The following is a 24,513-nucleotide window of genomic DNA, read 5'->3' as shown; positions in this document are numbered from 1 at the left end:
AGCACCTTGGGAGGCCAAGCCAGCAGTATCTCTTGAGCCCAGGTGTCTGAGACCAACCTAGGGAACATAGTGAAATCCTGTATCTACAAAAAATTACAAACTTAGCTGGCTGTGGTGGTGTGCACCCGTGGCCCCAGCTTCTCAGGAGGCTGAGGTGGGAGGATCGCTTGAGCCTGGGAGAGTGCCACTGTACTCTAGCCTATGCAAGACAGCAAGACTCTGTCTCAAATAATGATAATAAGATAAAATAGAAAAATTTAGAAATGGTTTAACTGTTTTGTGTAGTCGATTGAGAAATTAAATTGGCTTAATGAATGTAGGTCCAAAAAATGTTTTTGGCAAATTCATCAGTGTTGGCATAATTTGCATAAGATTTGTCTATTTATAAACATGGAGTCAAATATGCAAAAAATAATCGTTAGAGCAAAAAGCAAACTCAAAGCATTTGGGTCAAAACATCCTGATTGTTTTATACATGGTTTGGATGATAAATTCAGTACGGATACAGGCATAATCCTTAAATGCAAATTAGTTGATGGGTATTTTCTATGATGATTTCAGACAAGCACCCTGCAGGTCACTCTGGAAGATGGTCACATTGAATTGAGCACCAGGGATAGCGGCAGCCCAATTTTTAAATCTCCACAGACGTATATGGATGGTTTGCTGCACTATGTATCTGTAATAAGCGACAACTCTGGGTAAGTGGAATAATACTTCTGTCAGAGCTGTGAGTGAGTTTTACTCTCTTTCATTTAATGGAATTTTCCGGTATCTTTTTGCAAAATATTTGTCCTTGATGCCAAAAATACTTTACTAATAAGTCTTGTCCTTCTTCCTTATTCCATATCAATTTCTTCATAAAAAAATAAATTGCCACACATGGTGGCTCGTGTCTGTGATCCTAACAACTAAGGAGGCTGAGGCAAGAGCATTGCTTGAGGTCAAGAGTTCAAGACCAGCCTGGGAAACATAGTAAAACCATGTCTCTAAGAAAAATAAAATAAAATGTAAATAAATCAAATTTAAAAAATAAATCAGTTGAATGGATAAATTGTGGTATATTCAAAATGGAATGCTATATAGCAATGAGAAAGAAGGATCTAGAACTGTATATAATGACATGAATGACCCTCACAAACATAATGTGGAAAACATTGAGTCACCCGTAAAAGTTCATCTCATATAATTTCCTTTGTATAAAGTTCAAAAACAGGCAAGAACTAATCCATTCCATCAGAATTCAGGATAGAGGGAGGGAGGCTACAGAGTTAAAGGGAATGCACAACAGGGTTCCTGGGGTGCTACTCTGTTTTGTTTCTTTATCGGGTGCTGGTAATGTTGGTGTATTTCTGTTGCAAAAATTCGTTGAGCTGAACACATATAGTCTGCGCACTTTCTGTACATGAGGCTCTCATACCACAGTCTTTCAAAATGTCATCTTTGGCAAGATACACCCATTTTAATAAAAATGTTATGTGCAAAATACATGCAAAAAATTGTAATGCTCTTAATAAAGTCTAGTTTCGCTAGTTATTTTAGATAACAAATATTGAGTCTGAGTCATAGACAGTGAGTTGGCCACATGGCAAGGGCCCTTTTATCCAGCAGTTCTCACCCTTGATTTGCTTTTCTTCCCTTTTAGACTACGGCTTCTCATCGATGACCAGCCTCTGAGAAATAACCAAAGGCTAAATCGCATTTCAAGTTCCCAGCAGTCTCTGCGTCTGGGCGGGAGCAATTTTGAGGGTTGTATCAGCAATGTTTTTGTCCAGAGGTAGGTGATCCTGTCTTTGTGGGTAACTGATGAGAATGGCCTGCCCATGGGAAGGGTATCTCTTTGGTCCAGTTAACAAAGTCAGCTTTGTCAACGTGTGCTGCATGAGGCCCACATGCCACAGTCTTTCAAAATGCCATCTTTGGCCAGATACATCCATTAAAAAACAAATCCACAAAAAACCCCTGGGCCCGGCCTCCCTTTGGAGGAGCAGCTTTGGCATGTAACCTTGGGAAAGGCCTCATTAAAATTAACTTCAGATTATGGCCCTGAAAAGTATTTACTGAAATTTTATTGCATTATAATCAAGATTGTGCAATTAGATTTAATCAGCTCTCCATGGTTTTCAGGGCCAAGGAATTTCATGGACCAGTGCTGTGCTAGGAAGCCAAATCACCACAATGTTGAACGTGATATTGAATAGAGAGAGAGTAGCGCTTGGGGCTTGCATGCATGTGTTTACATATTTTCTTTTGATGCAAAATGATTGTTTTTAGATAAGAGGCAAAATCTTCTCCAGGGTAAGGAGAGGGCCTGGTTCTGGCTATGAACCTCAGGCTGGAATTCTCAGGCTACCATGACAGGGAGCCTCCCACCCATCAGGGCTCCATCCTCCTTGGCCAGGGTGAGGCTTAGAGTTCTCATTCTCCTCCTGGTTGATGAAACATCTTCCTTGAACATCTAATTCAGGGACTGGAGCAGGAAATGGGAGGGATGGGGAAGGCACAGGGGTTGTCAGCAACAGCTTACTGCCATGATAAGGCTTGGACAAGAATTGTGAGATAAAGCACATTTGTCCAAGACTTTCCTCCTCATAGTCGGACAAATCCTTCCATAAACTCACCTCTGAAGTTTCCTTATATTTACCATCATTCAGTATCATCCAGAGCCCATCTTCCCCCTCTGTGCATATTTTACTTTTGTATTTCCATGTGACACCCATTTCAAAGAAAGAACTATAGTATCTCAGCCCTCCCACAATCCTGCCACAATCCCGAGTCAATAAAAGTTTCTTGGGCTCCTCGCTGGCTTCTGGAGGTGATATTAAAGTAGGAGAGGAAAGTTTCCCTAGGAACCATGACCATAAGAATGTGTAATTTTAAAAAAAGTATTGCTACATAACCGTTGTATTAATACATATTTGTGGGATACATGTGATATTTTGATACAGGCCTACAATGTGTAATGATCAAATCTGGGTAACTGGAATGTGCTTCATTTCAAGCATTCGTCATGCTCTTTGTGTTGGGAACATTCCAAATCTTCTCCTCTAGCTATTTTAAATTAGACAATAAATCATCGTTAACTTGAGTCACCCTATTGTGCTACCAAACACTAGATCATATTCCTTCTATCTAACTGCATTTTTGTACCCATTAACCAACCCCTCTTCATGCCCAAAACATGTAGTTTTTGAAATGAGCTCTCTCGACCAGCGGGTCTTCCTCGACATGTCCAAGTTTGGCAGCATCTTTCATTTCTGCCCTTTTTCCAGGTTATCACTGAGTCCCGAAGTCCTAGATTTGGCCAGTAACTCCCTCAAGAGAGATGTGTCCCTGGGAGGCTGCAGTTTAAACAAACCACCTTTTCTAATGTTGCTTCAGGGTTCTACCAGGTTTAACAAGGCCAAGACTTTCCGTATCAATCAGGTAAGTGTCCAAACCTAACCCTGGGTTTCACTCCTCCCTGGAGGATTCCCCTGAGCCTGCCCTGTGGGAGAGACTGGGGAAGGGGGTGATAGATCACCAATCCATGAAGTGGGATTGATGGGTTATCAACAGTTGAATCACACCAAAATGTCAAAGTGGTTTTCTTTTTAGCTTTTATTTTGCATCTTGATGAGAAGTTGGCAAGTTTTGCACTCACCGAACAAAACCATGACTTAGGTTTCTTAATTTCTATAGCTGATGTCTTGCTGTTTTAACATTTCTGCTGTGTCCCCAGCAGGTCCTGTGTTTTTCTATAGAATATAAGGGCCGTGCTCCTCTTCCTGCCCACAGACTTCCCCTCTACTCTGATGCAACTCCTATGACAAGATACACCCATACATCTGGGCCTTGTCAAAACCAATGTGGCATACCCTTGACTGCAGACTAGAAACACCTGGGGAGCTTTAACACCCAATGCTTAGGCTGCATCCGACCCAATTAAGTCAGATGCTCGTGGAGTGGGCGTATTGGTAGTTTGTGAAGCTCCCCAGGTGATTCTGAAGTACAGCACTGAGAGGGATTGAGAGGAAATGAAACTCCTTATTTGGAGGAGCAGAACACTGTGATGAATTGAACACAGGATCAGGGCTTAAGGAGCACCTTGCTCTGCTGAAGGTCAACAATGTAACTTTCCCAGGCTTGAGGTTACAATTAATATGGTTAATGGATAACAGTGGGCACCTTGGATCTGCCAGGCACTGCACTATGCACTCGAAGGGGATTTTCTTACCAAATCCTTCACTAACCTTATGCTGCAGTATAGAAAGGTAAGCAATTCTGCCCAAGCTCCCGCAGGTGGAAGGTGGAATTGGCGTTCCAACCCAGGAGCCCGTGGCCTCTTGAGAGCTATGTGCTCCTGTTCAACACACTTTCCACTTAATGTCAACCACATGCTGCTTCTCTACCAATATTTCCCCACTGCACAATGATTTGGGAGGGCATGAACAGATAATACCTAATAAAATACATGTTTTATGCTATTAAGAAGAAATATACTTCATAAATCCAGAAGGGCTGTCATTTTCCCATTATGGGAATATCTTTAGCATTGCCCCATCAGAAATGAAGTCATATATTCATTTTTTCATTGTAAGGCTGAAAGTTATTGAGAGACTAAATTAGCCCAGTGATGGTGAACTGGAGAGAGCAAATGGATTCAAATCTATTTACAAGATAGAATACACATGACTCAGACAATAATCGAATTGGGAAGACAAGGGAGAGGCAGGAGTTAAAATAATTCTGAGGCACCCGGTCTGGGTTATTGGATGGATGGAGATGTCCTCTCCATGGAGACGGAGAAGGACAGATATTTGGAGGAAAAGAGAATGAATGGAGTTTGTGGTGTATTGAGTGACAGGAACCTGCAGGACACCCAGGTGCAGAAATCTGGTGGGAGACTGTCAGGAGTCTCTGCATGGGCTTCAGCAGATGGGGTGGGACTGGGGCTATTGATGTGGAAAACATTGGCGAATACACTATTTCATTTCCGCCTGTTTTGTGTAAGCCCCCGGTTTAGATGAAATAGGACATTAGTCTCTGCCCAGTAGCAGAGAGAATACAGCACAGCTTAGTGGTTAAGTACTGGACTCTGGGGCCAGACTTCCTGGGTTTGCATACGGCTTTACCATTTATCAGGTATGTGATCTTGCACAATTATTAAACCTCTCTCTGGGTCTATTTGCTCCAATGTAAATGAAGATACATAATGGTAATACCTCATGATGTTGATGTGAGGATTAAATGAAGTAATAAACACAAAACACTTAGAAAAGTGCCTGGCACATAGTAAGTATGCATTAAATGCTAATTATTACTATGCACACTAATGAAAACCTACATGAAAGGATACGATGCTGCAGGAGTGGTGCGGCAGGAATTTTCCTGCCATGGGAATCAGGAGGCTTCTTCTGGAGGAGGTGACCCAGGAGCTGGGGCTGGAGTGTGGGTTGAATTTAGCTGAGTGAATATTGTTGCCGCCCGAGCGGAAGCCCAAAGCCGGAGGCAGGATGTGGCTGGGACTCACGGGTGCAAGACGTGCTGCATGCATCCTCACCAGACTGACTTCACACTCTCTTTCTCCCTTCTCAACACACTCCTCTGAGAGCAGAATAAAATACCAACCTTACAGGCCAGGAAATGGAGTGTTTAAGAGGTTAAAAAAAAAAAAGTTGCCAAAAAGCACCCTGTCAGTACATGGTAGAGTCAGAATTCAAACTTGAGACTCTTAAGCACAAAGAACGTGCTCTTCTCCCAGGCGCTCAGAGCTCCGTGGGGATCTCCATCAGTCAAAGCGAAGGGGGGGGATTCACCTTCCTAGGGGCTGGCTCAGAAATGGACATGTGGCCCCTCCCTCCTGGACAATGAGCCCTGAGAGGAAGTTGAGGGTGGGGCTTCTGATAAAGAATTCCATATTAGCACAAAGAGAAACCTGGGTAGAATCCATGCTTTTTGTGCTGGACAGTGTAGTGAGGATGTAATTCCCAGAAGCACAAGAAGAGCACAAGATTCAAACTTAAGCACAAAGAATGTGCTCTTCAGACCACATCATGTGGCCTCTACAGGCCCAGAGAGCCTGGTGAACAGTGGGAAATTGGATGGAGAAAGGAGACTAGAGAGAGGTAAACTGGAATCACACCCTGGAGCCAGATCAGGCAAGCATCATATGACCTACATCAGTTGGGCATTTTGCTATAGTCAGTGTAACATTATTGAAAGGAGTCCTGTAAGCAGTTGAAAAGATTAAAGATTACTAAGCTGGCTGCAGCCGGTGGGATGGTTTGGTGTAGGAAAGTTCTAGAGCCATGGAGTCAGATTGGCAAGCTACTGCAATCGTCCAGGCATGAGTCAGGGCTGGCTGGGCACAGTGGGTCACACCTGTAATCCCGGCACTTTGGGAGGCCGAGGCAGGCAGATCACCTGAGGTCAGGAGTTCAAGACCAGCCTGGCCAACATGGTGAAACCCCAACTCTACTTAAAATACAAAAATTAGCCAGGCTTGGTGGCAGGCATCTGTAATCCCAGCCAATGGGGAGGCTGAGGCAGGAGAATCACTTGAACCCGGGAGGTGGAGGTTGCAGTGAGCTGAGATCACACCACTACACTCCAGCCTGGGCAACAGAGTGAGACTCCATCTCAAAAGCAAAAAAAAAAAAAAAAAAGAGAAAGTCAGGGCTGACTTTCAGGGCATAGGCACTAGAAATGAAAAGGAAGGAGTGGAAACAAAATACGTCACACAGAAGAAGAGTAGGACATGAGAAAATGCATGAAAGAGGCCAGGGAGGTGGGTGTCCATGAGGACCAAGATTTTGAGCCTGGATGCCTTAAAGTATGATGATGCCATTAAGAGAATTAAGGGACACTTGGTGACAAAGGCTATCTCTCAAAACTGTTCATCTTGATGCTCATGCTGCTGACACACAGAGAAGACTCCCAGAGAGGGAGCAAGGCCCACTGGTGTGAGTCCCAGGCAGAAGCCCAGGCTGGGTTTTAATCTCAGTAGGATCAAGGTTTGGCTCATATAAATAACTCACTTAAGTTTCTGTTGGGTACGGTAGAACGTCTCCATTCAGCAATGTGCAAGCATCATTTTAAATAACTGATTTCAAGTTTGCATTCTGAGCACTGTATCCAGGAAATGGGTCAGGGAAGAAAACCCGCCCCTGAAGGAATGTGAATCTTTTGGGAAGCCTTTAGCTGCTGATTCAGAAAACTCACTGCAAAGTTAATGACTTAAACAATAAGAATAATCTCACACAGTTAGCCAGACAGGGGTAGGTGAGGCTTGAGGCCTGGCCCATCAGGAGCTGGCTCTGCTTCCTCTTGGTTCTCTTGGCTCCACCCTGCATGCTTCTGGGAATCACATCCACACCACACTGTCCAGCACAAGAAGCACCAAGTCTGCCTGGGCTTCTCTTTGTGCTAATATGGAATTCTTTATCAGAAGCCCCTCCTTCAACTTCCTCTCAGGGCTCATTGGCCAGGAGGGAGGGGTCACATGTTCATTTCTGAACCAATCCCTAGTACGGTGAATCCCCACCCTTTGCTTTGACTGATGGAGATCCCCACTGAGCTCTGAATGCTTGTGAAAAGCGCATGGGCGGTTCAGAACCTGAGCTCTGCGGTGGAGAAAAGAGGAGCAGGGCTGGGGAATCTCAGTTACTTCCAACAATTTTCCTAGTCACATTTAACATTTATTATGGTTGTTTTCCTGCAGTAAAACTCAGTCCCATTCAAAAGTTCAGACTTCTCTGCATGAGTCACTCTGATGGAAGTGGGGACAGGATGTGGTCTCCTCCCTTCTCTCTCTCTCCTGCTATCTTGGTCCTTTCACCTGCCCTGCTGCCCAAGTGAATGGTTGTTAGGGGAGATGGCCGCAGGTTTGCAGCTCCATGTTTCGCTGGCGGGCTGTGGGTGTCTCAGTGCTGGTGGCCAAATGCTGGGTCCCTCAAGCAGCACTGCGGTTCTTCCGATGCCCAGTGGTGGAAAGGGGCACCAGGCAGCCACTGGTCCCAGGTGCAGCAGCTGTCAGAGAAGAACCCAGACTTGTGTAAGATGAGAATAACATGCATGCTCCCCAAAGAAGGAGGGAGAGAAAAGGGGGGTATTTAGACTCTCCTAAACTTTGTTTACCCCAAAAGAATGAGCCCACTGCCTCCTAGCCCTGTCTTACACCTTCCTGGTGGCAAAATGCTCTCAAATCAAAGCCACACTAGGGCACTGATGGGGATTGCGAGGATCTGGCTTCAGGAAAGTTAAAGAGCTAAATAAAGAAGGAGATCTCCGTTCTGCCCACTCCATGCCAGTCAGTGACCCGCAGGAAGGGCTCTCAGTGGACACTTCCCATCCCCATGGTACCATTTCCCAGGCCTTCTATTGCCCTACTGAATTCCTCGCTTAGGATCAAGGGTGAAAATTAAGCAATGTACTTAGCAAGATAAGCAGTCTTCACTCTTTCCCCTGATCATTGTGTTGCTCTTTTCCCATGCAGCTGTTGCAGGACACACCAGTGGCCTCTCCAAGGAGCATGAAGGTGTGGCAAGATGCCTGTTCACCACTTCCCAGGACCCAGGCCAATCATGGAGCCCTCCAGTTTGGGGACATTCCCACCAGCCACTTGCTATTCAAGCTTCCTCAGGAGCTGCTGAAACCCAGGTATTATTTAGCTTTCCTGCCCCAGCACCAACTCAGAACCTGACTCTGCAATTCCACTGCAGGGAAGTCTGACTGCCATGACACCATGCAGCTGTCTCTAATGAAGGTGGCACTACCGTTTTTGTGCAAAGAGGTGCTGGCCTGCACAGGACAGGGGGCATGAGTGCCTGCCATGTGCTTTCCCAACAGCTGGAGGCAAACGTGACGACAGCATACTGCTCAGAGGCTGAAGCAGTCAGCTCAGCTCTGGTTTAGAATTGATGGTGTTCTAAAAATAAGAATGACACTTTCTTTTTCTAAAGCTGCTGTTTATTTCCATGATAAATCACCTTTCTTTTCTTGTATTCTGTAGTGAAAGTAAAATTCTTTTTAGGTAGATGCAGTGCCAGATAGATCATTTTTAGAGAATACATTTGGCCTTTTTGTGCTAACAAGTTGCATCTCTTCTGGGGAGGAGGGAATGAGCAGAAATATTAATTATGTCAGAAAAAATTAGAAAAACAAGGTTTGTCATTTTCAGGTGATTTGAAGGAGACATAGATAGAAAGGTACTGACCTGTTCTTCATGGCTTTCCCAGAGACAGAATTGCCCGGGGATTAAAAGGACCTGGCTCTAGCATCTGGCTTTCAGTCCTGCTTCACACTTACTGGCTGTGTGACTCCAGGCCACGTGCCAGGGCAGCTCCTCTGAGACGCAGACACTAAGATGGGATTAGATGGGCAAGAGGTTCATTGTGGGGAAGCCTGTGAAAGATGACCAGAAGGGCACAGGGACGGGGGCAGGCAGAGCCCGCAGATGGCTGTGGGCCTGCAGACACTGTGAAGGGAGGGCACAGGGAGGACAGAGCCAGGTAGGAAGGGCCTCAGGCCGCAGTCCAGCTGTAACAGTCTCAGCCAGGTGCCTGCAGTCCCCCAAGCAGAGATTATCTCTGAGAAGAGCTCATTGTTGACCATAAATGGCCTGGCTCTAATACCCCCGAGTGTCACTGAAGACCTAGGGCATGGCAGCCCCCCTGTGCTCCCTGCAGCAGCTTCTCTTGGAGCACGACTTCATGGCTGCCACAGGCTGTTTAACTTCTCTAAGCCTAAGCTGTCCCTCTATGCCTGTCTTGCATGTTAGCAAATTGCTACCTCTCTCTGGACCTAAATTTTCCTGTTAGTTAAATGAGCTCGAGGATGCTTTTCTTGCAGGGAGGAGAGGTCATAGCTTATAAGGAGGCTGGCCCTTGAAGCCCACTCAGTAAACTGTGAGCATGCGTCACAGGCAGAGAGCGGCTAAGGCCGAGAGAGACTGAATGCCGAGCTCTGAAGGAGAAAGCCTGTGTGGACAGCTCCACGTCTCCAGCTGCCCCATGGAAAGTCTTGGGGTCCCTCATTTTCCAAGACTGTGCTAGTAGAAGCTAAGGCAGAAGGAGAGGAGATTGTCCCTCCAGTTGTCCCCTCCCCTAGCTGTTTCTTGGTGGGGAGGCCCCACTTCCCATCCCCGCTTTCTTGGTCAAGTTGACCTTAATGACAATGACCTCCCTCTTTCAAGAAACTGCCTGGACTCCCGTTTCCCCAGCCTCCCGCCTCTGGCCTCCCCCTTGTGGCCTCCCCATCAGCTTGGCCCTCCCCTCCCTGGCAGCTTCTCTCTCAACACATTCGGTGCAGTGAGTTACCAACTTCTGATGATTCAACCCCTGTGCCTTCCCGTCCAACATTAAACCGTACATCATTAATGAAAAAGTAACATTTTAAAAGGTAAAAAATTTTTAAAGTCAATCAGTAAATATAATTTTCAACCTATATTTTAGCCCCAAATGTTGTAGCAATCAGTTATTTTCAGAAAGTTGAAAGAGTCGGAGGATTCTGTTGTTCTCATTCTGATTTACATTCTGGCAGTGTTCTGACAGTCCTTTAGAACTGGTGCCATTGCTTTACTCCTTTGGTGAATGTATAACAATGCTCTTTAGCTCTCTGCCCTACCCTCCCATCCTCCAGCAATGAAGAGTCATAGCTACAGTGTCATGTACTGGGATCTAAATCCACTGCTGCCTTTTTTTGGGTGTTAGTCAGTTAGTCTTTTATGAAAGAAAGTTGCTTTAGGAAACAGTTCTGGAAAGCAAATGTCAAGTCTGATCACCAGGCCCACATATGGAAAGTACATTCTATTCTGCAGCACGTTCTAATATCCTCCTTAACTTGGCTACCCCTCGTTCTCCAAACCTCCGCACTAACACACAGACACACCAGGAGAAATATTGAGCAGTGTTACCATCTGGTTGGCTTAATTTAACAAATATAGATTTCTCTTTCATTTTGAAGAACATTGCCCTCAAGGAAACTTGCTAATCTGAAGAATAAATGTGTATCTTAGCCTCACCGAATTAAAAAGCAAAGAGAATTAACAGTATAATTTGTTTCTTCCACTTCTACTTTCTGCCTCCAAATTTTCCATTTACCATTTAATTCAATTCAGTAACTATTTATTGAGTGCCTACTGCATCATAGGCACTGGGGATGCCACTGTGAGTGGGATGAATGCAGTTCCTGCCTCCTGTCTGGTGTCTGCTTAGACATTAGCCACAGGAATGGCTGAAGACAGCCTATTGCCATCTGCATCTCCCACGACCCTTTCACGCACACCTTTATGCATCCCTCTCAGGGCACCCCTGCACCATAAACCACTCAAGGAATGAAATGTCCATCGTTGCATTCCTACTGCCCAGCACTGCACCTTATGCATCCCCCACACTCATTAAGTACTTGTTTGATGAGTGGGTGGATGGATGAGTGTGAGTTTTCATAAAAAGTAAAGCTCGCTTAGCTGGATGTGCATAGAACATGTAACCATCATGTAAATGAATACTAACAACTTGCACTCTGCTTTTTTTTTTTTTTTTTTTTTTTTTTGAGACAGAGTCGCTGTGTCACCCAGGCTGGAATGCAGTGGCATGATCTCGATTCACTACAACCTCTACCTCCTGGGTTCAAGCGATTCTCCTGCCTCAGCGTCCCAAGTAGCTGGGATTACAGGTGCCCACCACCACGCCTGGCTAATTTTTGTATTTTTAGTAGAGTCAGGGTTTCCCCATGTTGGCCAGGCTGGTCTTGAATCCCTGACCTCAGGTGATCCGCCCACCTTGGCCTCCCAAAGTGCTGAGATTTTCCCAAAGTGCTGAGATTACAGGCGTGAGCCACTGTGCCTGGCACACTCTACTTTTACCGCATGATATTTGCCTCATTCTTCTTCCTTCATAGGGAGGGTATTAGGGTCTGAGAAATGTAGAGGTGGGTGGGAGAAGGTGGGTCTGTGTTTCTTCATCTTTGTGTTAAATCTGTCTAACAGAAAGGAAATGCTTTTTTGATGCTTAAATCACATCTTTGTTATTCAAGTTGTCTCCTACTTCTCCACGACTTCCCTCTCCATGAATACACACAAAACAGAATGCATATTCATTGGGTTTGAAAAGTACAGGCTTCCCAGTGGAATAAGCCAGTCACAAAAGGACAAGTCCCGTACAATTCTACTTACATGAGGTATCTCGAGTAGTCGAATTCATTGAGAGAGAAAGTAGAGTGGTGGTTGGTTTTGAGGGGCTGTGGGGAAGCGAGACTAGGGACCTCTTGTTCCATGGGTACAAGTTTCAGTTTTGCAAGATGAAAAGAGTTTTCCAGATTGATTGTACAACAATCTGAATGTACTTAACAGTACTGAACTGTACACTTAAAAATGGTTAAGATGGCACATTGTAGGTTAGTGTATTTTACCATAACTTTTAGAAATGTAGACTTTAATAAAAGATTCAGATATGTTTCTTCTTGCCACGTGCTGGGACTTACACCACTAGCTAAGTTTGCCACAAAAGTTCCATGTTATTCCCCAACGTCGTAAGGAAGTTATACAACAAAACCGTTAGCAGCTGGAATAGAATAGCTTTTTAAAGTTCCGAGAGAAACAGGTCATTTAATCAGTACCTACCTTAGCTTATCTATTTGAAAAATGGAGGTTGGGTGTTTGCTCCCCACCCTTTGTCTCAGCTCTGAGATTCGAAGGAACACTGAACACCTCTATTTCCCTTCATTGCCGGTGTTCCCCACAGGTCACAGTTTGCTGTGGACGTGCAGACAACATCCTCCAGAGGACTGGTGTTTCACACGGGCACTAAGAACTCCTTTATGGCTCTTTATCTTTCAAAAGGACGTCTGGTCTTTGCACTGGGGACAGATGGGAAAAAATTGAGGATCAAAAGCAAGGAGAAATGCAATGATGGGAAGTGGCACACGGTAAGAGCTGGGGCTGCGTCAGTACCTCCAGTTGGTGTAGAATGCATTGTTGGAGTTGCTGAAAATAGGAGTCCCAGCATCTTTCCCAGACATGAAGGCATGGAGTGGCAGAGCTTGTGTGCTTGCAGGTGCTGCGTGCCAGCATCTCAGTACTGGAGGCCGTGGCACACATGTTGCATGGCTGTCATCCTAGACAGTAAAGTCAGGATGGGCTTTACTGATGCTTCTTCCACTCCCTCCAGCCCTCCCCAGTCTGCCTCATGCCCCTTGCCTACTCTCACTCCTGCCTCCTGGACCATTTCTCCCCCTTATGACCAATTTCCAGGCCTCCAGGCCTCCAGGCCCCTCTCTGGACCTGGAATGATGCTAGCATCTTAGCTCTTGCTTAAAACCATTCCAGATTTAAAGAAATACCATTTAAGGCAAGAAGGGACCTATTTCTTTCTCTAATGAGGCCACTGGACTTCAGAAAATGTACGTGACTTGACAAGTTGTATTCCCTTAGCCATTCACCTGCCTTCCTGGAACACAGAAGCAAACACTCCTCAGTGTAATATCAGAGATTGGCAAGTGCTTTGAGAAAACACTAGCGCGAAGTAAGAAAATGACAGAGCACGGAGACTATTTTAGATAAGGCAGTAGAGAAAGCCCTGGTACAGCAGGTGGTAGTCACATGAAGTTATGGGGAGGGGCTTCCAGGCAGAGGGAAGAGCAAATAACAAGGATCTGGAGGTGGGAATTAGCTGAATGAACAAAACACAAAGTGATAAGAAATGGAATTAGAGAGGAAGACAGAGCCCAGATCATTTAAGCTTTGAAGGCCAAGCTCCGGCTTTGGACTTTATTTGAAAGTGTCTGTAAAGCTTTTAAAGAGTCTTAAAACTCTTGGCCAGGAGTGGTGGCTTATGCCTGTAATCACAGCACTTTGGGAGGCCGAGGCGGGCTGATCACAAGGTCAGGAGTTCGAGACCAGCCTGACCAACATGGTGAAACCCCATCTCTACTAAAAATACAAACATTAGCTGGGCATGGTGGCACGTGCCTGTAATCCCAGCTACTCAGGAGGCTGAGGCAGGATAATCACTTGAATCCGGGAGGTGGAGGTTGCAGTGAGCTGAGATCACACCACTGCACTCCAGCCTGGGTGACAGAGCGAGACTCTCAAAAAACAAAACAAAACAAAACAAAAAACAAACAACTCTTACATGTACAGATTCATATATTGTTTAATTCTTTAGCTGAAGAGACTGCCAGGGGTGGAGAGTAGCAGCAGGGAGCCCACATGGCTGTCATTGCCTTTGCTTGCAGAGGCTGTGGGGCAGTGGGGACAAGTGACTGCCGGGACGCAGGCTGAAGGTAGAACCATGCAGCCTTGCTGATGGATCACATGTAGAGGGTAAGAGGAAGAGAGGGTCCAGCATCCTGTGATTTGGGGCCAGCAATTGAGTCATTAGTGGGCCTTTACTGAGATGAAGATGGAGAAGAGGCAGATGTGGCCAGGAGGAGAGCAGTTCAGAGCTGGGGGAGAATGAGGATTTCTGTCGTGAACATCTCAGGGTTGAGAGGCATGTCAGACCTTCAAGCCCAGGTGTCAGCAGGCAGTAGAGGCCAAAGATCACAGCTTGGCATAGAAATGGAAGTGTCACTTTGGGAGGCCGAGGCAGGCAGATCACGAGGTCAGGTGATCAAGACCATCCTAGCTAACACAGTGAAACCCCGTCTCTACTAAAAATACAAAAAATTAGCCGGGCGTGGTGGCAGGCGCCTGTAGTCTCAGCTACTCGGGAGGCTGAGGCAGGAAAATGGTGTGAACCCGGGAGGCGGAGGTTGCAGTGAGCTGAGATCGTGCCACTGCACTCCAGCCTGGGCAGCAGAGCAAGACTCTGTCTCAAAAAAAAAAAAAAAAAAAAAAGAAATGGAAGTGTCCTCAGTGAATAGTCTCACCACACCCTGTGAGATGGCGGAATCCACACCAGACCCCAGGGATCAGAAATTTTATAAAAGAGTTTAAACCCTCCTCTTGTTCGAAGAGAAGTGCCCTCGTTCCACCTGCTCCAAGAGGCCTGCCCACGGTGCCACAACTCCAGCACACCCCCGTCCCCAGCACTGTATAAACTGTCCCTGCCCCTTTGTTACATGGAAGGGGTTGCCTGTGGCTGTGCCTTTAACTGTTTCTATTTTGTGTAAGTTTCCAGATCAATTCTATAATATCTTTTGATTAGTTCACTTCTGAACAACCTTTTTTTAGTTCCCCTTTTTAGCTCAGTTTGTTCAGTATTTCACAGAATCTTACAAAATGATGGTGATGGTGATAATCGGAGAAAAAAAATCTCACATCTTTTGAAGCTATTTTTTTTAATTTGGCCACTAATATTTAATAACATACAACACCAATTGTCAAAGGTAAAAATACAACTCATGTATCTTCCTTACTCTGAAGGTGGTGTTTGGCCATGATGGAGAAAAGGGGCGCTTGGTTGTGGATGGACTGAGGGCCCGGGAGGGAAGTTTGCCTGGAAACTCCACCGTCAGCCTCAGAGGACCAGTTTACCTGGGATCACCTCCATCAGGGAAACCAAAGGTAAATAGTTACGTTCAGAGCCATGGACGAAAAGAATTCACCTTATAGGCATAATTGTATGAGATATTCAAAATACTCAACATATGAGAATCTCAAAATACTTTAAATGATTTTTAAGGTTCTAATTAATGTTCACAACCACATGGAGTAGGTGCCCATTTCTTAACCCCAAGCCTTCATTTTTAAGATGGAGGTTGAGACGCAGAGCCTGAAGGGGTAAAGATAGAGTTTCTCTACCACTTCCTAAACCTGAATCTATTGGCTTCTGCTCCAGGGAATGCAAAAATGTAGATTTTAGGTTATAGACAGAGATTTTTTGATTAACATAATGTGTTTCAAATTACAGTAATTTGTGCCACTTTCACCATCTTTGCCATAAGGTAAAAGATTGGCTTAAGGGTTTCCTCTCCATCAAACTATTTATTTTATTTTATTTTATTTTATTTTATTTTATTTTATTTTATTTTATTTTATTTTATTTTTTTTGAGACGGAGTCTTGCTCTGTCGCCCAGGCTGGAGCGCAGTGACCAGATCTCGGCTCACTGCAAGCTCCGCCTCCCGGGTTTACGCCATTCTCCTGCCTCAGCCTCCCGAGTAGCTGGGACTACAGGCGCCCGCCACCTCGCCCGGCTAGTTTTTTGTATTTTTTAGTAGAGACGGGGTTTCACCGTGTTAGCCAGGATGGTCTCGATCTCCTGACCTCGTGATCCACCCGTCTCGGCCTCCCAAAGTGCTGGGATTACAGGCTTGAGCCACCGCGCCCGGCCAAACTATTTATTTTAAATATGCTTCTATGGGATCTTTTTATCTCACCCATAAATGGAAACCCAATATTCTTTACCATAAATAATAGGTAACCATGAGGAACAAACATTTGAAAACCAAACAATGTTATTAATGTCAAACTAGGTAGTATGACCTATGTGCTCTTCGCTTGGAGAAAAAGGTGCTTGACACATAATCAAGAGGGTGTTTAAGACATACTAGCACAAAGCCAAAAGCTGTTCCTTGTCCTCGTCCAAATGCTAGAAAGAGAATTGAAAAAGGAATAACTTAATAACAGAATATGTGTTTTAATGTTATTTGAAGTCTGAAATAACAAAATTATCTCAAAAACCCAACTCTGGAATGCTGGATGAAGGGAAAGTCGGGACTCCCTCTGTCCCCAGAGAGGACGGGTGCTTTTCTAGGTTTGTCAAGTTCAAAGCTCTGATGGGGCACTCTGATGGGGTCACAGCCCCTGAGCTGAGCTCTGTGAGTGCCCTCTCCCTTTCTCTCTCCTACCCCCTGCCACAGTGTTAATTGCACCTGGGTTACTTGAGGCAGCCTTGGGCACCTGTCTTCCTTGTCCCAGATTTGCCTTTTTTTTTTCCTCCCCACAAAGTTAAGTAAGATGAGCCTATCAACAGCTCAGGTCCTAGGGACTGTCCCCCACCTTAATGCAATTTTTGCTCCTTTCCTCCAGACCTGGTAGCACATTCTGGTGTGATGTTTCCTTGCAGTGGGGTGGGGAGCGGGGGAAGAGCCCCAGGCTCAAATTTGGGCCTAGAAATGGGCATAACAAAAGCAGATCTTTTCCACCAGCTTGGATGCTAGCTGCTTAGGTTGACCTAGCCTCAACCAGGGCTCAGCCTGGCCCACTTGGGTTTTGCACTGGGGTTTGGGCCAGAGCTCCAGTGTTACACAATAAAGTATATGTACTGTACCCCAGCAGGCAATAGAGTATTACTTTGCTTTGTTATATACAGTAACATATATATATCATAAAATACATTGCGTATTATCCATTATTTTTAATACACATTATATATATATATATAAAATATACATCACATATTAATTGCTAAGGAGGATTCTCATTGTTCATGTTTGCTTTTCTCAACCTCTGTTCCTATTTTCAACTCAGAGAAATCACAGGACGGGGCAGGATTTGCGTATTCTTTGGCCTTGGATAAATTCTCTTCAAACCACCCTAATCACACCCAGCATGTAACATCTGGGGCAATTAGTAGCATCCCATTTACAATATTCTTTACAAACCAAGTTTCTTTTTGCAGCCTTCTTTCAACCTAAGGGTATAAACCTTCTCATGGGCCCTCCCACATATCCTTTTCAGGAGCAGGCCACATCCGATCAGTGTCTGCCTCTGAACACCAGCACTGCAGTCAGCCTTTAGGGATCAATGCTGGGTTCTGGCCCATCCTGGGGAGTCCTAGCTTTAGGACACAGCTTTTTCATTGTGTAGCATGACAAATCTTAAGAAACTAAAAGTTTCATAGGGAGCCCAATCAGTAGTTTACTGTTGATGCTGACACCGTGTATATCTATCACATCACTATTTTCTCTTTTTTTTTTTTTTTTTTTTTTTGAGACATAGTCTCGCTCTGTCACCCAGGCTGGAGTGCAGTAGCACAATCTCTGCTCACTGCAACCTCCACCTCCTGGGTTCAAGCAATTCTTCTGCCTTAGCCTCCTTAATAGCTGGGACTGCAGGAACCTGCCACCATGCCTGGCTAATTTTTGTATTTTTAGTAGAGACAGGGTTTCAACATGTTGGCCAGGCTGGCCTCAAACTCCTGACCTCAGGTGATCTCCTAGTCTCAGCCTCCCAAAGTGCTGGGATGACAGGTGTGAGCCACTGTGCCCGGCCACCATTTTCTCTTAAAGTTACCATATCTTTGTTACCACATCTGTCTTGTAGGATTCCAGAGTCCAAAAGGCACTCATTCTAGAAGGGAGTCCAGGAGTTTTGTTCAGTGAATCTTAAACTTTCTTGAGAATTTTATGAAATTTACAGTCCTTCTCCCCAGGAATGTGCACACGCAGAACATATCTGGTGTATAGTATAGGAGTGCACAAAACCCCTCCAGCCTGTTCCTGGGCCCCAGGAGACAAGTCCCCTGTTCCAGCCAGCTCTAGGCAGGCATGGGGCTCCACACAAGCCCACTGACGATGCACGCTGTGTCTTATTTTAACTCTGCAGCATTCGTGACTTGGTGGTGGTGCACTGAGCCCAACAATGTAGGAAGATTTTTTTGCATTTTATTATTTTGGGAACATTGTGGCCTCTTTATTTTTGTCAGCTGCCCTGCATTAAGCTATCATACTGCCTCATGGAACTCTAAGAAGGGGTTTGTATCTGCAAAGAGACGGTGAAATCTGTGAACTGTAAGGAGGAAATTTCCCTTGTTGCTGCTCCGACTGTGAGGACCAGGGTCAGGTCAACTTTCCCTGTTCTTATTCTAGCACAAGCTGGCAACCTGCACTCCCCCACCCTCCTGCACACACACCACTTGGTTTGGTGGCACCTGCAATCTTCGACCACCCACCCAACATCTGGTATACAGGGTTTTTTTGGTACTGTGGGCAGAGAGCCAAATAGAACAGCCATTAGAACCAGAGCTTGAAGAACCTGACTTGGAAGCAGGAAGAATGAATCCCTACCTACCTTCCGCCTTTTGCGTACAAGCTGCAGTGCCCTTTGCCTTGGCTACCCATGCCTTTCTTGGAGGTGTAGGTAATGAGCCTTTTCTTTTCTGCTTGGTTGCAGAGCCTCCCCACAAACAGCTTTGTGGGATGCCTGAAGAACTTTCAGCTGGATTCAAAACCCTTGGATACCCCTTCTTCAAGCTTCGGGGTGTCTTCTTGCTTGGGTGGTCCTTTGGAGAAAGGCATTTATTTCTCCGAAGAAGGAGGTCATGTCATCTTGGGTAAGGAGCAGTTCTATAGGGTTTATGTCTTTGCATCTTAAGAACTGTATCCTGTTTTCTTTCATGGTGATGCTTTAACTTCTGCTTTTTTTTCTCTTCTGAAAGCTCACTCTGTGTTGCTGGGGCCAGAATTTAAGCTTGTTTTCAGCATCCGCCCAAGAAGTCTCACAGGGATCCTAATACACATCGGAAGTCAGCCCGGGAAGCACTTAGGTGTTTACCTGGAGGCCGGAAAGGTGCGTAGCAGTCTGATGCCGTGGGGAGGGTCTGTGGCAACCAGCTTCAATGTCTGGAGACCACAGTGGGTCAGGTTTGTAGTAGAAAATGAGATCCAATCTTGTATTTAAGAGCCTTGCCTTCAGGGCTAACTTACCATTTCCCTTTAGCAAGTAATTTTATCGTCATGTTTTCTGTTCTTAATTTTTAAAACTGGGAAAACTCAAACAAGTCAGGCTGAATTGCAACTCTAGCACTTGGTTATATGGCCCCAAGGAAGCTGCTTAAGCTCTTTCAGACTTATCTGTAAAATATAGATAATAACTCTTATATCTTATGGCTTTTGTCAAGATTATAGAAATTGTCATATACTCAATTCTTATGGATTTCTTCCTCATCTCTGCGACCTCATCTGTCCCATCACTCACAGGCCTGAGTGAATATCTTACTTTCCTCCACTCTCAGTTATATCTCTTTCCTTCTCAAAGACGTCTCTTTAAAACCAAATTCTTCTAGGAAGACCTTTAGTTGAGGCCTCAAGTGAAAGATTGATATAATATGCCATTTTCTTTCCTCTCAGTCCCTCCACAGTTTACTGAATGTGAGGGGAAAAGAATCCCAGAAGAAAATAAAATGCCCCAAACTCCTAGAACACTTTCTATTGTAGCCTTTAATTCAGTCTGAGTAGGTCTCTGGTAGCCCAGAGAAGCAAGTAACTATCCACTTGTAAGGTGGTTGAGACAATTCTGGCTTTTCAGAGGAGGGGCTGGAGAGAGTCTCTACTGAGAGTCTCTGGGAGGGAATTATTCTCAGGAGAACAGATCAAGACCTGATGATCTTCATAATAGTAGTGACATTGTTTAGCTCAAAAATTGCCTGTGAATAGGCTGTCCCATCTAGCTACATGCAAATTAAATGTAAATTATTTATAAATACACTTATTTTAGTCCTCTCATTTCATTCCCCTTGATCCAACCCTTGGAAAATCCTGGAGGAGACCTTGATCTGGAAAGCAGGACTGTGGGATTCTCCACAAAACAGACTGCATGCCTGGCTCTCGATGCATGCTCAGTGCAAACTCAGTCATTTTGCTTGTTTAATGTCTTGGACGAGAACCCCTCTATAATCCATGCATGGAACTATTACAGTTGGCTGGCCCTTGCAGCAGGCTGTAGACCTCCCCCAGTAGCTTTGCCTTCCACATCTCACATATCCTGCACAGAGCCACTGTCACACATTAATTGCTAAGGAGGATTCCAATCAGTAACCTTTGAGTTGAGCTGATGGGGGCGGGGTTTGGATCAGAATTAGAATTAGAATTTGAATCATTGCCATTGGTGATGACTTCAGGCCAGGGTCCACCCTGGTTTACAGTTTGCCTGCCTGGAAGGGATGCAGCAGAGAGATCTCTGGAAGCCTTGGACCCCCATGGGGTCACATGCTTCAAAAGTAGAGGAGGGCCAATATCTAACGTGCACTTAAGCTGTCAGTTGGGCAGGTTTGGGGAGGGAAGATGGCAGGGGAAGGTCAGCTCCAGCTGCCTTTCTGAAGGAAACAGGAAAATGCGTGTGTGTTCCAGGTCACGGCCTCTATGGACAGTGGGGCAGGCGGGACCTCAACCTCAGTCACACCAAAGCAGTCTCTGTGTGATGGACAGTGGCACTCGGTGGCAGGTATGTTGTCCAGTAGCTGATTGTTCCTGCACTAAAACAGGCCTCCTTTCCATCTGACTTGAACTTCCCAAAGGCAGCCTCAGCCCTCCATCCATAGTGCCTGATCAGGACTAGCCTACAGAGTAATGTGTCCATTCTCAAACCCAGCCATGCTTCTGTCACTCATGGTTGCCACCTCCAATTCTCCAGAACTTATCGGATGTTTTATTGTTGTTGTTGTTGTTTGTTTGTTTGTTTTTGGAGCCCAACACACTAATAAGCTAGGCTAGTTTTCAAGATAGTATAATATTGTGATTTAGATTTTGGCTCTGAAGTTAGAACAGAGGTAAAGTCTTACTTCCGTCCCTTTCCTTGTGTGACCTTGGGCGAGTTGCTTAATTGTTCTTTATCTACGGTTTCCTCTTCTGTAAAATGGAAATAAAAATAGGGTATGCCTCTTAAGGTTGTGGAAATTAAATGGGATAATGTGTGAAAAGTTCTTAGCCTAGTATCTGATATGCAGTCAGTGTTCAGTAAGTATCTGGTTTTTGCTAAGGCTCATTGTTGGGTTATTTTTTTCAACAACCACTGAATATTAATACAAACTATTTAGACAAACCAATGAGTGGAGAGCAAGCATTTCCTCTCAGAAAGAGTCTTATTTTATTCATTACTTGTGGATATTAGAGATCTATGAACCCATTTTGGCTAAAATACCTTTTGTAAAAAAAAAAAATTGGTCTTTTCTTGGCTAATGTAAAGGATAGCTACATTGCAATTAGCTGAGATCGTTAACACGAGAGGAATTTTGTATCGAGAGTCAAAAGCACTGTCTTTGGCATCAGGTTTCAGAAGTCAGTGTCTTCATAGAAAGTAGCTGAGATCACATGAAATCAGCATGGCCTCTGGACACAGGAGACCAGAGCTTAGTCCCAACTCTTGGTAACCAAGCCATCTTGTCAGACTCCTCAGTGAGACACATTCTCTTATCTGGGAAATGGGCAATGATCATTTCTTCTTCACAGATTCATTTTAAGGGTAAAATTCATTCATGTACATGAAAGCACTACCTGCTGTTTAGAGGAAGTTAATTGAATTTATATCTAAACTGACCAAATCCCTGCAAACGGCGTTCCCACAGGTCCGGTATGAAGGAATTAGAACAAAGTCAGTAGTGTAGACATTAAGCAGGGCTCACCTCCGATGACAGACCTAACCAACCTCTTTTCCCCAGTCACCATAAAACAACATATCCTGCACCTGGAACTGGACACAGACAGTAGCTACACAGCTGGACAGATCCCCTTCCCACCTGCCAGCACTCAAGAGCCACTACACCTTGGAGGTGCTCCAGGTAACTCTTGTCCTGACTTCTATAACATGTTGCCCTGTGTCAGCTCTGAACATTCGCTTCTTAATGAGTTAGTGGCAGGGCAGCTCTTGGCTGGACAGTGGAGATGGTGAGGCCCTCTGCACTGGCACATGGGGAAAGGCAGTTGCTGGAAAGGAGCACTTGTCAGGTCAGCCCAGGCCCCATTACTGCTGTTTCCCCTTGTCCCAAGCCTGTTTTTTTTGTTTTGTTGTTTGTATGTTTTGTTTTTTTTTTTTGAGATAGAGTCTCACTCTGTCGCCCAGGCTGAAGTGCAGTGGCACAGTCTCGGCTCACCACAACCTCTGCCTCCCGAGTTCAAGCAATTCTCCTGCCTCAGCCTCCCGAGTAGCTGGTACTACAGGCACGTGCCACCATGCCTGGCTGATTTTTGTATTTTTAGTAGAGATGGAAATCTTGTTGGCCAGGCTGGTCTCAAACTCCTGACCTCAGGTGATCCACTGGCCTTGGCCTCCCAAAGTGCTGGGATTACAGGTGTGAGCCCCAAGCCTATAATTTATAAGCCTCTCTTAAGAGGTTGCATTAACCCAGAAGCCTGACACCAGCAAAGAGTCAGGAAAGGGTCTGAAAAACTGATCTCTGTCCTCTTCAGGTATTTAGTTTTACTGGTGAGTTATTAAGCTTTTGGGGACCAGACTGGGAGAATCAGGCTGAAATGGAGTCAAGTTCAAGACTGGAATGTTGCCTGGGAAGAGCCTTTTCATTCTTCATTGTTTTCTGTCCCTCCAAATATGCTATAATCTGGTTGTTAATTGTGTAGGTCTTTCATTACCCATAAAAAGCACCAGTTTAGAGCTATTGATTTGGGCTGTGGGTTCTCCTCTGAAGAACTTGAAGAGTAGCCTTGTTGCTGATTTATCACAGCAGGTGGAGTGTCAGATGCCTGCCTGAAGTGGAGAGGCTGAGTGGGCTGAGATGTGAGGTCACTTTAGCTTTCTCCACTAACACTATCTTTTGCCTGGCATGGTGGCTCACGCCTGTAATCCCAGAGCTTTGGGAGGCTGAGTCGAGAGGATCACTTAAGGCCAGGAGTTCAAGACCAGCCTGGGCAACATAGTGAGACCCCCATCTCTACAAAAACATTAAAAATTAGCCCAGGGTGATGGCCCACACCTCTAGTCCCAGCTGCTTGGCAGACTGAGGTGGGAGGATTGTGTGAGCCCAGGAATCCCAGGTTTACAGTGAGCTGTGATCACACGACTGTACTCCAGCCCGGGTAACAGAGCAAGACCCTGTCTAGAAAACAAAACAAAACAAAACAAAAAAACTGTCTTTTAAAATCCAGGGAACAGTCCCTGGACAGTATGAATTATTTGCTAAACGCCTCTACACTTTCTCTTTCAGCCAATTTGACGACACTGAGGATCCCTGTGTGGAAATCATTCTTTGGCTGTCTGAGGAATATTTTTGTCAACCACATCCCTGTCCCTGTCACTGAAGCCTTGGAAGTCCAGGGGCCTGTCAGTCTGAATGGCTGTCCTGACCACTAACCCATGCCTGTTTCACAGCAAGGAAATTCACCTTCAAAAGCACTGATTACCCAATGCACCTCCCACCCCAGCTCGAGATCATTCTTCACTCAGGACACCAACCAGACAGGTTTAACAGCAAACCTAATTTTGAATTCTGACCATGGATACCCATCACTTTGGCATTCAGTGCTCCACGTGTATTTTATATACAAATCCCATTTCTTGAAGATAAAAACATTGTTATTCAAACATGCACAGAATGTTTTTGGTAATATTAATTTCCACTAAAAAATTAAATGTCTTTTAAGGAACATTCTTTTCCACTTGTTAAAAAAATTAAATATATTTTAAAGCACTTTAAGAATATGAAACTTTCATATATGTTAAAGGGTTATAATTTATGGAATTAAAAAATGCAGTGTAGTCCTTAAATTATGATGTTTTATTAGCATAACACAAGTGGCTTAATGGTCATTGTTAATTGAATTAATTCTTCAGCACCAGGTCAATGTGTTACCTACAACATAGTCTTCTACAGATAATCACGGAGCATATACTGATGAAGGTTTTGTGTGTGCTCAGTAT

General features: G+C 44.9%; 1 protein-coding gene across 4 annotated transcripts in view; it reads left to right on the top strand.

Moving 5' to 3' along the window:
- The window catches only part of LOC105465071 (laminin subunit alpha 3), a 273,415-nt gene extending 249,131 nt beyond the window's left edge, over positions 1-24,284 (top strand). For all 4 annotated transcript variants that reach the window (XM_011713306.2, XM_011713298.3, XM_011713310.3 and 1 more), the window contains 11 exons: positions 562-701; positions 1,646-1,777; positions 3,273-3,426; positions 8,477-8,640; positions 12,723-12,906; positions 15,347-15,487; positions 19,039-19,198; positions 19,304-19,434; positions 20,994-21,087; positions 22,301-22,420; positions 23,801-24,284. In XM_011713306.2, coding sequence (XP_011711608.2) covers positions 562-701; positions 1,646-1,777; positions 3,273-3,426; positions 8,477-8,640; positions 12,723-12,906; positions 15,347-15,487; positions 19,039-19,198; positions 19,304-19,434; positions 20,994-21,087; positions 22,301-22,420; positions 23,801-23,946 — 1,566 coding nt within the window. In that variant the 3' untranslated portion in view covers positions 23,947-24,284. The remainder of the gene's footprint in view (positions 1-561; positions 702-1,645; positions 1,778-3,272; positions 3,427-8,476; positions 8,641-12,722; positions 12,907-15,346; positions 15,488-19,038; positions 19,199-19,303; positions 19,435-20,993; positions 21,088-22,300; positions 22,421-23,800) is intronic.
- Positions 24,285-24,513: the final 229 nt, after the last annotated feature.

This window comes from Macaca nemestrina, chromosome 19 (assembly GCF_043159975.1).
Source record: "Macaca nemestrina isolate mMacNem1 chromosome 19, mMacNem.hap1, whole genome shotgun sequence".
NCBI lineage: Eukaryota > Metazoa > Chordata > Mammalia > Primates > Cercopithecidae > Macaca > Macaca nemestrina.
Note: the sequence above shows the minus strand (reverse complement) of the source record. Positions and strands in the feature narration are given on the sequence as shown.